The sequence below is a fragment of the Notechis scutatus genome, chromosome Z, assembly GCF_049901735.1.
Source record: "Notechis scutatus isolate UNSWTSFEM ecotype Mainland chromosome Z, rNotScu1.2, whole genome shotgun sequence".
NCBI classification, from domain to species: Eukaryota; Metazoa; Chordata; class Lepidosauria; order Squamata; family Elapidae; genus Notechis; species Notechis scutatus.
Genome location: NC_142025.1, coordinates 49,908,554 through 49,924,214, shown reverse-complemented (window position 1 = coordinate 49,924,214; position 15,661 = coordinate 49,908,554). Strand labels below are relative to the sequence as shown.

Sequence of the window (15,661 nt, the reverse complement as noted above, 5' to 3'; positions counted from 1 at the left end):
GAAAGAAAGAAAGAAAGAAAGAAAGAAAGAAAGAAAGAAAGAAAGAAAGAAAGAAAGAAAGAAAGAAAGAAAGAAAGAAAGAAAGAAAGAGGGAGGAGAAAGTGAATGGGATATGGAGGGAGGGAGGGAGAGAAATAGAGAGAGCAAAAGAGAAAGAGAGAGAGAAAGAAGGGACAAGAAAAGAAAGAGAAAAGAGAAAGAAAAAGGGAGAGAGAAAGGAAGAAAAAGGATAGAGGGGGATGGAAGGAAGGGACAGAAAGGAAGGAAGGGGCAGAAAGGAAGGGAGGGAGGGAGGGAGGGAGGAAGGAGAAAGTGAATGAGATATCTAGTCCAACCACCTGCTCCAGCAGGGTTAGAAGGGTGTGTGTGTGTGTGTGTGTGTGTGTGTGTGTGTGTGTGCGCGCGTGGCTGTCAAAACTCCAAAAACAGGTCAAGTAGCTCTGGGGAGGTCAGGCATAAATTAGAACACTTACTAAGCAACCAGCCATTAAGCGAGGACCGCTTATATTTGGTTGGCCAGTCACATGGCCACGCCCACCCAGTCACATGACCACCAAGTCACACCCACAAATTAGGCCATGCCCACAGAACCAGTTGTTAAGAAATTTGAATCCCACCCCTGGGTGGGGGGCACTGAGGATAAGTTTGTAGCACCAAGGGGGCGGTAGACTGAAAAAGTTTGGGAACCAAGATTCTTTGTTCCAGTAAATGCCTTTTCCTCTTTTCTTTGCAGCCTGCCTCAGAGAATCCTCCAATTCACCAGAGTCCCTTAATTCACCAGAGTTCTTTGTTACATTTGCAGAAATTCAGTCCAGTAGGTATTATACTTAAACCTATTCATGTGCACCATTAAAATCATGATCTTTAATTCAGTTGTCCATAAGTTATTTTGTGTAATTGTGCACTACTAACTCAATATTTTTGTAAAGTCAGTTATGTTGTGCCTTAATTCATTTAATATGCTTTGGAAAAAAGACTGCTGTAAGATTCCTGGAATTTAGATTCCCACCCTTGTTTTATAAAGTGTATGATTTTTCACACTATTCTCTCTCTGTGTGTGTGATGGGACAGTGGTTAGAATGAAGTATTGCAAGCTAATTCTGCTGACTGCTGATTGCAGCAGTTTGGCAGTTCAATTTTCACCAACTCAAGGTTGACTCAGCCTTCCATCCTTCCAAGGTTGAAGACCCAGATTTTTTGGGATAATATGCTGACTCTGTAAACTGCTTAGAGAGGGCTGTAAAGCACTGTGAAGTGGTATATAAGTCTAAGTGCTGTTGCTAGTGCTAGTGCTCCCACATATACAGGATAACGTACCATGATCTAAATGAAGAACGATGATTAAGAGGGACGACTTTTAATAACCACCACTAAACAGATCACACAGATCCAACAAAATCCAACAACACAGATCCTTAAAGCCACTTTAAGGAATGCAGTTGCCCCTCAAAACATGAAGCTATTTGAATAGAATCAGGACGAGACAGAACTAAGACAAAGCTCTTTAAGTGGGGAATGGCAAGAACCTGCAATGTGACTGTACAAACTATAACACATACAGTATAATTCAAGAATACCTCTTCAGGAAATTTCAAGGCACCTAGGATGATCTCATTGCAACCACATCAAAAGCAGTTAGATGGTTAGCTTCCTTAAATATTGAATAGTAAGGTCTATATAATTATTGAAATATAAGTACTGAATAATAACATTTCTCTATATATAGATGCTTTATTTAAATTAAATTTGCATATTAGTGATTGCCTGATCTCTGTAAATGCCATATGCTAAATCTCTCTCTCTCTCATCTCTCTCTCTCTCTTTCACACACACACACACATACATACACACACACACACACACATACACACGCATAAATATTTAAAATGATGCTCACAGAACACAGAAAGATCTTACACAATTCACCACAGCTTCAACAGATAAGAAACTACAGCAGCTGCCTTAAGGAACCACTTTTGTGGCCAATGGCCTCTTGATTCAGTATAGCCAGGGCCGTCTTAACAGCTTTATGGGCCCCAAGCAAAGCAGTGTACTGGGGCCCCTACAACAACTAAGCCATATAGTTGTTGCATTTATATGATACAAGGTGTCTTGAAGGGTTAACATACACAGATTAGTATGGGGCCCCTATTCTCATGGGCCCACGCGCAAGTGCCCATCAGACCCATGCATTGAGACAGTCCTGAGTATAGCACAATCCAACATTTTCAGCTCAATTTATAAGGTGAACTACAGTATATTTGGTTCCAATGAGCATTCTTCATCAGGCTCAGAGCATAAATAGGACTCTCTAATATCCTCATTTAGCAAGATATACCTGAAATCACACTTACAGCATATCCCTCAAATCAACAGTCATGTGTAAGTACTAATATAACTTTTTTTTCACATAATTTAGGTTGTGAAATCAGCACAACATACACAATATGATTCAAAATCCATTTGTCATAGAGCAAACCAGAGAGGTACCGTATATGCCGGCGTATAAGACGACCCGGCGTATAAGACGACCCCCCAACATTTCCACTCAAAATATAGTTTGTTATATACTCGCCCCCTCTTCCGCACGCCTTCCACTTTTGCACTTTTTATTTTTTGAGGCACTTTTGTGCACCGTGGAAACGAGTCCCGTGGAGCCGAAAGGAGCAGCCAGCCTTCTCCCAGCTCCCAAGGAAGCGAGGCTCGCACCGCCCGGGCTCCGCTGAGGTATCCGGCTGGGGCTGTCAGGAGTTGTTACCGCTGGCGCGGCTCGCGCGCTCCAGTCCCGCGTTGCCTCGGGAAGGAAAGGCAAAAAGGAAGAGCCGCGGCGGCGCTTTGCAATGGCAGCAGCGGCTCCTGGTTTTGCCTTTCCCTTCCCGAGGCAACGCGGACTGGAGCAGCGCGAGCCGCGCCAGCGGTAACAACTCCTGACAGCCCCAGCCGGATACCTCAGCGGAGCTCGGGCTGTGCGAGCCTCGCTTTCCTTGGGAGCTGGGAGAAGGCTGGCTGCTCCTTTCGGCTTCACGGATCGCTTCCACGGTGCGCAAAAGTGCCTCAGCCGCGGCAGCCGCAGTGCTTCCCAATTACTATTTGCCGGCATATAAGACGACCCCCCCAATTGGAGGCATGTTTTTCAGGGCAAAAAAGTCATCTTATACGCCGGCAAATACGGTAACTAAAACAGAGGTATTAAAGACAGGCAGTAAAATAGATACAAAGTCCTTTAGTACTTGCAGATTAGGAACAATGTATTTCCCAGTTGTTTTGTACTTAATGGGTGGTGTAGAATTCTGAATTTGCTTTCCAAAATATATTTTGAGTGCCATGGTATAGGAACACTGCATCTGTATCACAATATACCACTTGCACCTTTTTTTTGTAAGATTATGCAACAAATAACAGCTACATGTTCTGGAAAGGTACATAGTAAATTCCAGCAATATTAAATGGCTACTGGAATTACAAGAAGGGACCTTAAGTACAGGCTTTTCAATCCTATAATTAAGCAATGTTTATTCATTGAGATTTACGTCATATCTTTAGGTAACTCCTAATAACTTCCAGCAAAAAATAATTTAAATTTCATCTTCCTATGAGATAGCCTGGAGAATATCCCTGGTAAGAGTGTCTAATGAGCAGGCCACAAGGGAGACCACAAAAATAATGTTGTATTTTCTATTAAGATTAATAAAGAGAGAGATACAAAAAACAAAGCAACAAACTTCTTAATGTAATGGTGTCATTTCTTATATATAAAGCCTCCTCATTAGATGAGGGTCTCCCCCACCCCCCAGGAATTATATATTTATATGTAGTTATTTCAGACTATACATTTATGCTTTATTATGCATTTTTAATTATTACTACTTATTGTGATCTACACTGTCCTGTTATATGTTGAATACAGCAGCAATATAAATTGATTAAATAAGCAACTACACTGTTTCTCTTTCCCTCCTTCCCTGTCTCTCTTTCCCCCTCTCTATCTCTGTTACTCTCTCTTTCCTTCCCTCTCTCTTTCCCTCCCTCCCCGTTCTCTTTCCCTTCCTCTCTCTTTCTGTTTCCTTCCCTCTCTTTTTCTCTTTCACCCCCCTTTCCCTCCCCCTCTTTTCCTCCCTTCCTCTCTTCCCCTCCCCCTCTCTCTCCCTGCTCTGGGGAGGGGGAAGGAATCCCTGAACTGGTGCTGGATGTTGAGAATAGAAGGCTGATGAGCCCAGGAGCAGCCTGCCGAAGCTCAGCTGGCTGGCAGGGAGGCAGGGCATCCCAACACAGGCAGCTCTGACATCTGGGAGACGAGAATGAGCAGGGTCACATTGTGGCTCCATGTCATAATGGGCTGCAGGAGGAAGATAGGATCCCATCTTCCCATTGTGGAAGTGCGCTAAATTTCACTGTGCTGTGCCAGGGGAGACGATGGAGGCAAATGCACTGCCACAAAGGCAGAATGCTGTTTCGCACATTTTTCTTAGACCTGCAAATGACAGCGAGAAACACGATAGATAAATGTCATGGAGCTGGGCTGGGGCATGGCGTGCATGCCCACAGAGAGGGCTCTGCGTGCCACTACTGCTCTAAGTGAAACAAATAATGCACACCAGATAGACAAACCCCAACTTAGACCACAGAATGGGAGTGGGAGAAAAACAGATTTTAAAGGATTGTTTAAATCTTGCAAGATCAGGCTAGTTCAAACCTCCAGAGATAATATTTCATGGTACTAGGTTGAAGTTACTGTAACTTGAATACAATCAAAAGTACTCTGAATCAAACAGATTATTTCTGTCAAGCGCAGGAAATCAGTAGTCCAGGCAATTCAAATACATATAGGTTTATTGTGTGCTAATGCTCTAGACAAAAATCTGTAGTATTAATGGTTAAAGCAAATTGGTAATAAATAAGAGTCACAGAATTCAAGGTGGGCTGGATTTCTTGACGGCACAAAGGCATTCAAGACTGATAAAGTGCTTAACCCCTCTGCTTCATCTCCTAGATTTTATTGAGTATATCGATCTTTCAATTAGAAAAGGGCAACTGCCCTCAGTGACTCTACTGGATAAATACAGAACTATATTGTACTGTATTGTATATAATTTATATATATTATAATAATATAATATAAAAGACTTCTAAAAAGTTGAATGAATGGAACTTATCTTTCTAAAAGGTTCAGAGCATGACATTCTCTTAATATCTCATTTCTAACATCCACCATACTTTTATCGAAAGGAATTACAAGTTGGGTTTTTGCTTGATAGCTCATTTAAAGGTGGGCAAATTTTGGATTCAAGCCAAGGGTAAGAGAAGAAAACAAATAATCCTGACCAATGATGGATGCAAAGTAGCTGTCTTAATTTCTTTTTATTGTGAGCATGAGATAAACTCTAAAATTAATAAATTTATTTTATAACTTTAGAGTTTTAGTTTACGTTAATTTATATTATCGTGTATGTTTTATTTTTTTATTGTATTAAGTAGCTAAATGAAGTCAACAAATCTTATGTAATAAGAATGAATATGTAATATGGTATCTTTACATTCCTTCAATTTTTCAAAATGAATAGTCACATCTTCATTATTTCTGGCAATTAAATGTCAAAATTAAAAACTACATCGTGTGTTACTGAGAATAGTGCTAAAATTGTTTCAATCATCCAGTTTTCTTCATAAACTATAAAGAAAATATGTTAAACTATGTTTACCTTTTTACATACTTTTCATTTGAAAACTGACAAATTTCTGATAAAGAGAACAGTCCATTCTTATCCCAAGATATTATTTAGTGAAAACTCTGAAAAAAGCACATTCTAGAGTTTCTATGGAGATTCTCATCATCCAGGACATGGTTATACTAAGTGTGTTTTTCAAAAAGCAACTGGACATTCTTGGCTTTTTCTTTTGAAAATGTTTAAGCTTCATCAGTCCAGAACTAAAGAAGCCTTTTGGATAAGAAGCAAAATATTTTAAAGCAAGAAACAAAGTCCAAGTGACTTTTAAAAAGCATATTTGGGATAAAATTCTAGAATGATTTTTAAGTAAGGAAAAAGGAAAAAAAAGTCACTTTTTGTCCTGGACATAATTCTCCCTCCAAAAGAATATAAATTAATAATTTGTAAAGGAAAGGGGAAATGATTGGTGCTTAGAACTCTCAAAGCTTTCAAAATTAAGTTGTACAATTTCATGGAAGCAATAAAGATTATCTAGTTGTGCCTTGGGACAAATATTTCAGGTAGAAAATATACCAATGCTTCTATTTTGTGTATTGATGTTAGTTTGGTTAACACAGTAATTAGATGCTGAATTGATTAGATGGCACCAAAAGATGAATGCTGGGTACACTTACTGGAATTGATGGTCCTTAATACGTTATATAATATTTACAATATTTAAAAATTAAACATTATGAAGAGGTGAGTTTAAAAAAAATAGAATATAACTTATAGCCTTTCTACCTTTTGTAAAGAAAAAAGTTAATTTTAGTAACTGAGCAACATTAATACTTCTCAACATTTTAACTGTACTTTTCTGTATAAAGACACACACAAAAATCACCTCTTAATCAAGAGCATATTTAGGAAAACATCTGTACCACAACCAACTTACAACTGATCCTGCAGTTCCACAACAATGTACTCAAGTTGTTCCTTTTCCATTTTATGAGCCAGATTCATAGATTCTATCTTCTGCTGCAATGCCTTCTTCTGAGAGATGGATTCAGCCAGCTGAGTGTCTCTGAGGCGTACAAGCTCTTCTAGATAACCCTACAAACATAGATCTCTCATGAACTTTTAGTTTTAAAAGAACTCTGACAACATATTTGATTTGATACAAGGGCTGGATGATATATAACCTATGAAAAAAATAACTCAAATGGACTATATCACTGCTTACATATTAAATGCAGATATTGAAGTTGTTTGCTAGTTACATACATAGTTTCTGTATCTACTTAATGCCCTAGATAGCCAGAATATATAATACGTATGCACTGACAATCTGATTCTCCTTCTAGGCCTTGGGAGAAGGTGATGATTGCTCTTATTTTGTTGTTCATTGTGTAAACTGTAAGCTGTCCAGAATAATTTGCAAACAGGCAGCTTTTAAATTAAAAATAAATAAATAGAAAGGATGCTTACTTTTCCACTCAGTTGAACCTCAAGAATATCAATTATAGAAAACTAAAGCAGAACTGGAAACCAGGCATAATAGCATTTACAACTGAGAGAAAGACTGAATGAAACTTTATGTAAGAATATTATTCTCTCTCTCCAGTCTTTTATAAGGGGTGGATTAGCAAATTTACTGATAGAATTCAAAAATGTCAAAGAACAGAAAATAGTAGAGATCTGCAACTACTCCTTGGAAATTGTCTATAGTATTGAAACAGTCCCTGTAAAACAAAACCAACTATCTTTGAAGGTAGAAATTGCACTAGAGGATATTTAAAAAATGAAGCAAACTCAGTAGTAAAAACTTAAATCAAGACTTTTGATATATTTAATAAACAAGAAAAAGGATATAACTTTAAAGAGAAATTAAATAAGTCATCAATAATGATGACTATATATATATTGCATTTTGTCTATATATGTAATATGTATATGTAATAAAAACTGAAATGCTTCACATTTCCTGTATACATGCCTCTTCCATAAATCACAAAGGCATGCTTTTAAAAACACAATACAAATTGGAAAGATAGAGCATAAAATTTTATCTCTGATATCAATGATTAAAGACTTTACTAAGAGACAAATTCCTACATTGCTGCTAAGATTTGCTTGCTGTGCTTTTTCTTTCTTTAGGAACAAGAGATAGAATTTGAAAAAGAAAAAGATGGAAGAAAAAGAATAATTGAGGTTTCCTCTGCCAAAAGGCTTTATGGCTGCATCTCAGCTTCAATAGATACAATAACTTAAAGAATATTATCTGACTAAGAACTACGTCTTGTGTGGCCAAAAACAGTTTTTCTATTACCTTATCCCTAGAACCATAGCTAATTAATAAATATTACAATGCTACATAAAATAAATAATAATATTCATTTTGTAAGAGTATTTTTAAAATCAAATCTTTTAATTAGCATTATTGTAACAATTGTAATATACCAAATATTTTTAGCCACTTTATCTCAATTAATGTTTACCTTTTGTTCCAGAGTGAGGAGGTATTTCTGTTCAACCCGTTTGCATTTGTTGTACCAGCTATTCTCATCCATGCTGAAAGGAGGACCAATGTTTTCTGGAGTACTGCTTTCACTACCACTACTGCCCAGTGTTCTTAGCTCTTCCTCATCACTACTGATGCTGTCAGAACTGAGAAATCAAACTCGAAAGCTAAGAACAATAACTTGCAAAATTTAAATGGAAAAAATGGAATTATTTGAAATTGCTTGTTTTTAGATATCCAAGAGATGGATCTTATCATCATGAATCTGCAGAAATTATTCTACAGCAGGGCTGTCAAACTCACGTCCTGTGGGCCAGATGAGTCATATGCTGGCCATGCCCACGCCTGGTTTATCGAAGGGGGGGAAGTCGCAATATGTCACGTGATGAAACCGTGACAACACGAGTATGACACCCCTGTTCTAGAGCCCAAAAACAAAAGCTAACACATTATCCATTCGCTAAGCCTTTCCTCACTGCTGAGAAGCACTATCTACTTTTTCATGGATCAGTAGAAATTTCCTCTCCCCACTATTGAGCCTAATTCTGTCTCTATTACTCCTGCTTCAAGTAACTGCTATCATGCAGATTACCTCCAAGATAACAGGTACAAAATCTAACAGAATTTATATACTTTTCAGCTACTCTAAGATGGTGTTGAAATACAAAGGGAAAATAGTATTTTAAACCCAGTAAGGGATGAATAAGGATGGTTTAAGCTTGTTCACATATTTGTGCTATTACAGGTGTAAATGAGAAAAGGAGTTATGATTCTATGATCCAGAACAGATTTTCATATTGTACAGATACTGGATAGTTATCTTTACATAGAACTGGTATATAATTACTACTTCCTATATCTTCTATCATTATATCTATGATCAACGTATCACTTTTCTTTCTAACTTCTGTCAACTTGTCTTCTATATTAAACTAAGTTCAAGAAATATTTTCTTCTACCAGTAGTTGAAGTAAAGAAAGAAAAACATTACAAGATCATAGAATAACAGAGTTGGAAGGGACCTTGGAGTCTAACCCCCTGCTCAAGCAGGAGAGTCTATTCCAAATATTAGCCTCTACCTAGGACCGAACTCACAGCCTCCTGATTGTGAGGCGAGAACACTACCTCTAGACCACATATTTATGTGACCAAACAGAAAAATGGGAGGTAGGGAAAGAGAGTTGTAACAGATTTTTCTGCATATATATTAAGGCAGGAGTACACTGGCATACACAACACATGCTGGTCTTATAGTGTATCCTTGGTGTAAGCCTTGCAGAGAATGTCTTTGTCTATCTATAGGATTGATGAAAAAAGCTAATTTACACTAATATTTATAATAAATACAATGGCCACAGGGAAATGACTCTGAGGAGTCAGTCCTTCAACCACTGTGTTCTATGGTTGGCCATGAGAAAACAATTCATTTGTGATACATGTCATATTCCAATAAAAACGTTTTCAATGGCATTTGGAACTCCTCCTTCCTTCATTCTTTCCCTTCCCAATGGAAAATGTCACAAAGTATTAAAAACAATATGTGAAATAAAAACAATACAAAAATATATATTATAAGAAAACTTTAAAGCACAGATAAACTTTACAGACTGAACAGATACCTTTGGGTGAATTTCAGATATGGTGTATAATCTATCACAGCTGGATAGTTGCCATCCAAAGCTTCACCTTTAAGGCAGAAACTGATGCGGAGTGAGAAATAAGAAATTAAGAACATTAAAACATATTGGTATTGAATAATATCAGCACTTAATTCATTTTTTCCACAAAATCACCAATGCAAAACTTATGTAAGAACAAGTTTTAACATGAGAAAATTCAACTTTAAATGTGGATTCTTACATACCCAGCAATCAAAATGTCATTCTGGAGTTTTTTAAGAACATTTTTTCAAAATATTGTTTTTTATGATTTTATATGTACTGCAGCAGAATTCAATACGTTTTCAGGAAAGCAAAATATTTGATCCTACAATCTTCATAGATAAAATCAAAGAGAAATGACAACAAAGTTGCCACTCATTATCACTAAGCAGCCACAGCTTATAAAATAGAAGGCTTTTAATCTCAGATTGAAATCCTTCATACAGAATAATTTTGAAATGTAATTATAATTTATAATGCAGCTCTACATGAGCAAGTCTTGGGTGAGATCCTGAAAGATAAGCAGGATCAGAATTGGTCAGTGCATGAACAGGAGAGTATCAGGAAATACCAAAACTATAGGTTATATGTAGAAATAATTAAAATTCTAGAAGAAATAAATGGAAAACTAGTTTTGTGATATTGCACAGAACAACACATGGATATGCCTATGTCATCACAAGCAGTCAAACACGTGTCCACCCTAGATGAGTTCAAATCATCAGGACCAGATGGATTACCCAGGGTTCTGAAGGCACTGGCAGACATGATCTCAGAACCACTGAACTATATGTTTCAAAAATCCTGTAGCACCAGGGAACTGCCAGAAAACTGGAAAAGAGCTGATATAGTTTCCATCTTCAAAAAAGGGAAAAAAATATATCCATGAAACTACAGACGTATCAGCCTGACCTCAATATCTGGGAAAATTCTGGAAAAGATAATCAAGCAATGAATCAGTGAACACCTAGAGGCAAACAAAGTCAAAGCCAATAGGGGTTTGTCAAAAACAGATCATACCAGACAAATTTTATTGCATTTTTTGACAAAATGACAAAATTAGAGGACCAGAGAAATAGTATGGATATAATTTACTTGGCCTTTAGTAAGGCATTTGATAAAGTAGACTACAACCTACTACTTGATAAAATAGAAAACTGTGGGTTAACAGCATCACCACCAGAAGGATTTGTAACTGGATGACCAACCACACTCAACATTTAGTCCTCAATGGAACTCCATCTACATGTAGGGAACTATGCTGTAGGGTATTCCGGGGATCTGTTTTAGACCCAGTAGTCTTCAACATCTTCATCAATTATTTGGATGAGGGGATAGATGGGGAATTGATCAAATTTGCAGATGACACCAAGCTGGCAGGAATAGTCAACCCTCCAGAAGATAGGCTTAAGATTCAGAATGATCTTGACAGACTTGTACATTGGGCATTATTTAACAAAATGAAATTCAATGGTGAAAAACTAAGGTTCTACATTTAGGCAAGAAAAACCAAACACACAGGTATAGTATAGGTGGTACCTGATTCAATACTAGTAACTGTGAGAGGGATCTTGAAAGTCCTAGTGGAAAATCACTTAAATATGAGCGTGTGCTGCAGCTTCCAAAAAAGCCAACAGTTCTAGGCTATATTAACAGAGGGATAGAATCAAGATCACGTGAAGTGTTAATGCCACTTTATAATGCCTTAGTAAGATCACACTTGGAATACTGCATCCAGTTTTGGTCGCTACAATGTAAAAAAGATGTTGACACTCTAGAACAGTGGTTCTTAACCTTTTTGAAAGAATCACCCCCTTGAGCCATTGAAGAAGTTATCATCGTGTCCCCCCCCCCCAACATAACCTCTCAATCACAACACAGGGAAATAATTCTTCTATTTATGCAAACACGTTTTTTGTTTTCTTTAAAATTGTCATCAGGACATATTGATGCAAATAATTTATTTCCAGTCTTTTTCCCATATCTCAACTGTGTGAAAAAAAAATTTTTTTAAAATAAAGTTTTATTTGGATTTTCACATATACAAAATACAAGTAAAATATCTTTTTTGAAAATAGCATGGTCCCGGGTTGAACTTCTTTATACAGACACAAAACTCAATTTCATGTTCCTTTTTGTATTCTATTCCATATCTTATACTATTTTACATTTTCTATATAGTTTTTCCCCTCTTTTAATTTTCTCAATTTTATTTTGATTATCTCATCTCAATTCAAATCATTATATTTATACTTTTGTCTGTTCTGTTTCAATTTCATATTATCTTTTCTCATTAAACAAATTTTCTTCTGTAGTTACTAATTGGTGTATGACAGCTTTATATCTTTAAATTACATCCATTCAACTCTTATTCAAACTTCAATATATATCTTAAGGTTATGACCTTCAATATAATACATAATACATAACTTCCAATCGAATTCTGCTTGGTACATTCTTATAATACACACTATATTCTTTAAAAAAAATTGTAAATATATGTAATTATAAACCCTCATTCCATTCCAGTTCAGTTCTATCATTAATAATCATTGAAATCTTAACATCTTTAACATTTCTTTTCAATTAAATATCATACTTCCTTAAAAAACACATATAATCTCCATAATTAATTTTTCCCTTATTTCTCTTCACATATGTTTTATAAATCATTAAATATACCTTTTATTACATTTATTTATTAACAAGCATTCCACTGAATTACGATAGCTATTTTATCAGACATTTTAATCATACATTGTTTCATATTTTCTAAAATTATTTCTGTTTCTAATATAACCATACTATCTTATGTACCTTTGCAGAATACCTTTTTCCATTAAATTTTCACCCCTTATCTCTAAATAGGCCCTGTTTCTCTATATTTTGTTTCTGTCCTTTATGACTTCTTTTCCTTTCTTTCTTCCCTCTCATCTTCTCCCTCCCCTTTTTACCCCCTTTTCTCTCTAGTTCTAATTCTCTCTTCTGCATTTCCCTCTTCTGTTGCTTTCTGATTTTATACTTATTTTTCACTCTATTTTTTTTGGAGTTGTTTTTCTCAATCTTAAACTTTCCATTCTCTTTCCCCCCTTTCCTTTTTCCCCCTGATCTAAGATTACTTGTTCATTAAAGATAGCTTCTTCTTTGTCGCAATCTTCTTGTTCTGCAGGCATTTCTTGTTGTTTCTCATAATTCCAAATCTCCATTTCTAAAAACTGAAATACGAAGCCAAAAGAACCTCTCCCTTCTTGTGCATCTTCTTTGTACTTTTTAAGTTCCATTTTCAGTTCTTCTAAAAGTGGAGCCATTGTAAACAGTTTTAAACAACCACCAGATTGATTTTAGTCATTCAGAACAATAACCAAGAATCCAGAAATCATCAAGTAATCCAAATAGTCCCGAGTTATATCTTCTTATTTCTTTTTCGACTTTCTCTTCCTGGGGTTTTGGTTGCGATATTTCAGTTAGAATGTATCTTTTGGAAATCTTGTTGAGATTTTGCTGTAAGTTCTTTTTTAATTCCAGGCAGTCTCCTCCCTTCCAGATCCTTCCCTTTTATTCTCTTTCTCTTCTTTCCTGTTTTCAAAAGCTTTTAATTATCCAGAAATCTTTATTTTCCCGTTGACTTATTTTCAGCATTAAATGCCTATTGATGTCAAAGTGATTTTTTTTCCAATTTCTTACTTAAGTCTCTTAGCTGCCAGTATAGGAAAAGGAGAAAAAAAACCCAAATCTCTTCCCTTTTCTCTCTCCTTCACAGCTTAAAAATCTTCTTAGGGAACAATGTTATTGTTTTTTAATAGTTTCAGTTCCAGAGTACCTTATTTGTTGCTTTTGCTGTTTGACCCGGTCCACCAAAACTTTCTCCTCTTATCTTCCTCCTGCACATTCTTTTCCAGTCGAGTTCTTCTTTGTGGTGGCCATTTCTGACCACCGCTGCAACTGCCTTCGGGAAAGGGAGCAATGGCCAGCTGGGGAGGAGAGATGCAGCTCTCCTCAACCCTGCAGGCAGTCTCCCCCTTCTTCACCACCTCTACGGGGTGGCTTAGCCCCGAAACCAGCCGGCTCAGGGAGCTCCAGCGGCGAGCATGGATCGAAGCCTTGCAGAGACAAGGTTTCGGTCTGTCGCTGAAGAAGCTCAAACCGGAAGAACTGTGTGAAAAATTCTGATGCCTCCCATCACTTTACTCCCAAACTTCGTGATACAAGTATTTCATTATTATCTTATTTATTCAAGACACTTAAATGCAATGACCACTGAAAACAAAATTCAATTGCAAGAAAATGAAATACCCCCAAAACCCAGTAACATTTAATGATTTAATTACAAGTTAATTTTAAGATGCAAAAAAAACATATAAAAAGGGCATAAGAACAAACTGCAATGCAGGAACTAAGAATTTCAAGATGAAAACTCTGAAACTAAATTAAGATTAGAGGAAACTATATATTCATGCACACAGGGTTAAAAAGACACAAAGAAAATTTTTACAGAACATTTTAAAACAAAGTTCAATCCACTAATAGCGAGCGATCTGATGTTTTTGTACGACACATATACAGCTGTTCACTGTATGAAAAAAGTCTCAAAAGTGTCCCCAAAACTTCTCGCTCCATCGCCCTCATATCACCCCCTTCCATTCCTTCGCCCCCGGGTTGCCCCTTTTCATTCCATCACCCCCCTGAAAAACAAAACCGCCCCCTGGGGGGCAATATCGCCCAGGTTAAGAACCACTGCTCTAGAAAGAATACAAAGAAGAGCAACAAAGATGATTAGGGGACTGGAGGCTAAAATATATAAAGAACAGTTGCTAGAATAGGTATGTCTGGTTTAATGAAAAGAAGGACTAGGGATGACCCTAATAGCAATGTTCCAATATCTAAGGGGTTGCCACAAAAAAGAGGGAATCAATCAACCTATTTCCCAAAGCACATGAGAGCAAAACAAGAAGCAATGGATGGAAACTAATCAAGAGAGAAGTAACCTAGAACTAAGAAGAATTTACCTGATGGTTAGAATAATTAATCAGTGGAACAATTTTCCTCCAGAACTTGTAAATGCTCCAACACTGGAAGTTTTTAAGAAGAGATTGGACAATCATTTGTCTGAAATGGCATAGGGTTTCCTGCCTGAGCCTTGAAGGTCCTTTCCGACTCTGTTATTCTATATTTTAAAATTTTACTTCCATCAAATAAATAAACACATTTACTAATTTTAAATATGACATTTTGACATGATAGTCAAAACCTTTATTGAGTTAATTACAAAATCAACTATATTTTACTAAATAAAATTATAATTTCATTTCACTTTCACAAGAATGAATACCTGAAATCAATAGCATTGAGTCCAAGCAGCATGCCAGCTAGCATATTTGCTTCTTCTCCCAATACAATTGCTCCATCTTCATAGAATCTTCTAGAAAAAGATTAAATTCTAATAAATATATTCTCAATTATTTAAATAACATGCCAAATACTCAAGTTATTGATGGTGGTTAATGCCAACAGCTACCAAATTTTAATTTATATTGCTAAGAAAACTATTCATTTGTACACTAATTTAAATGACCCACTCTATTTATACATATCAAGGATACTATGCAGTGGTGGGATTCAAATTTTTTTACTACCAGTTCTGTGGGCATGGCTTATTTGATGGGCATGGCTTGGTGGTCATGTGACTGGGGTGCTGGGTGGTCATGTGACTGGGTGGGTGTGGCTTGATGGTCATGACTGGGTGGGTGTAGCTTGATGGTCATGTGACTGAGTGGGCATGCTGGGTGGTCATGTGATTGGGTGGGCGTGGCCAACTTGACATCACTCACGTCAAG

General features: G+C 36.6%; 1 protein-coding gene across 4 annotated transcripts in view; it reads right to left on the bottom strand.

Annotated features, from left to right (window-relative positions):
• The window catches only part of RUNDC3B (RUN domain containing 3B), a 48,969-nt gene that overhangs the window by 14,697 nt on the left and 18,611 nt on the right, over positions 1-15,661 (bottom strand). For 3 of the 4 annotated variants that reach the window (XM_087946186.1, XM_087946185.1, XM_087946188.1), the window contains 4 exons: positions 15,157-15,246; positions 9,786-9,866; positions 8,144-8,312; positions 6,601-6,758 (listed from right to left, as the gene is read on the bottom strand). In XM_087946186.1, the coding sequence (XP_087802312.1) occupies positions 6,601-6,758; positions 8,144-8,312; positions 9,786-9,866; positions 15,157-15,246 (498 nt within the window). The remainder of the gene's footprint in view (positions 1-6,600; positions 6,759-8,143; positions 8,313-9,785; positions 9,867-15,156; positions 15,247-15,661) is intronic. The other variant, XM_087946187.1, reaches the window with a different exon arrangement.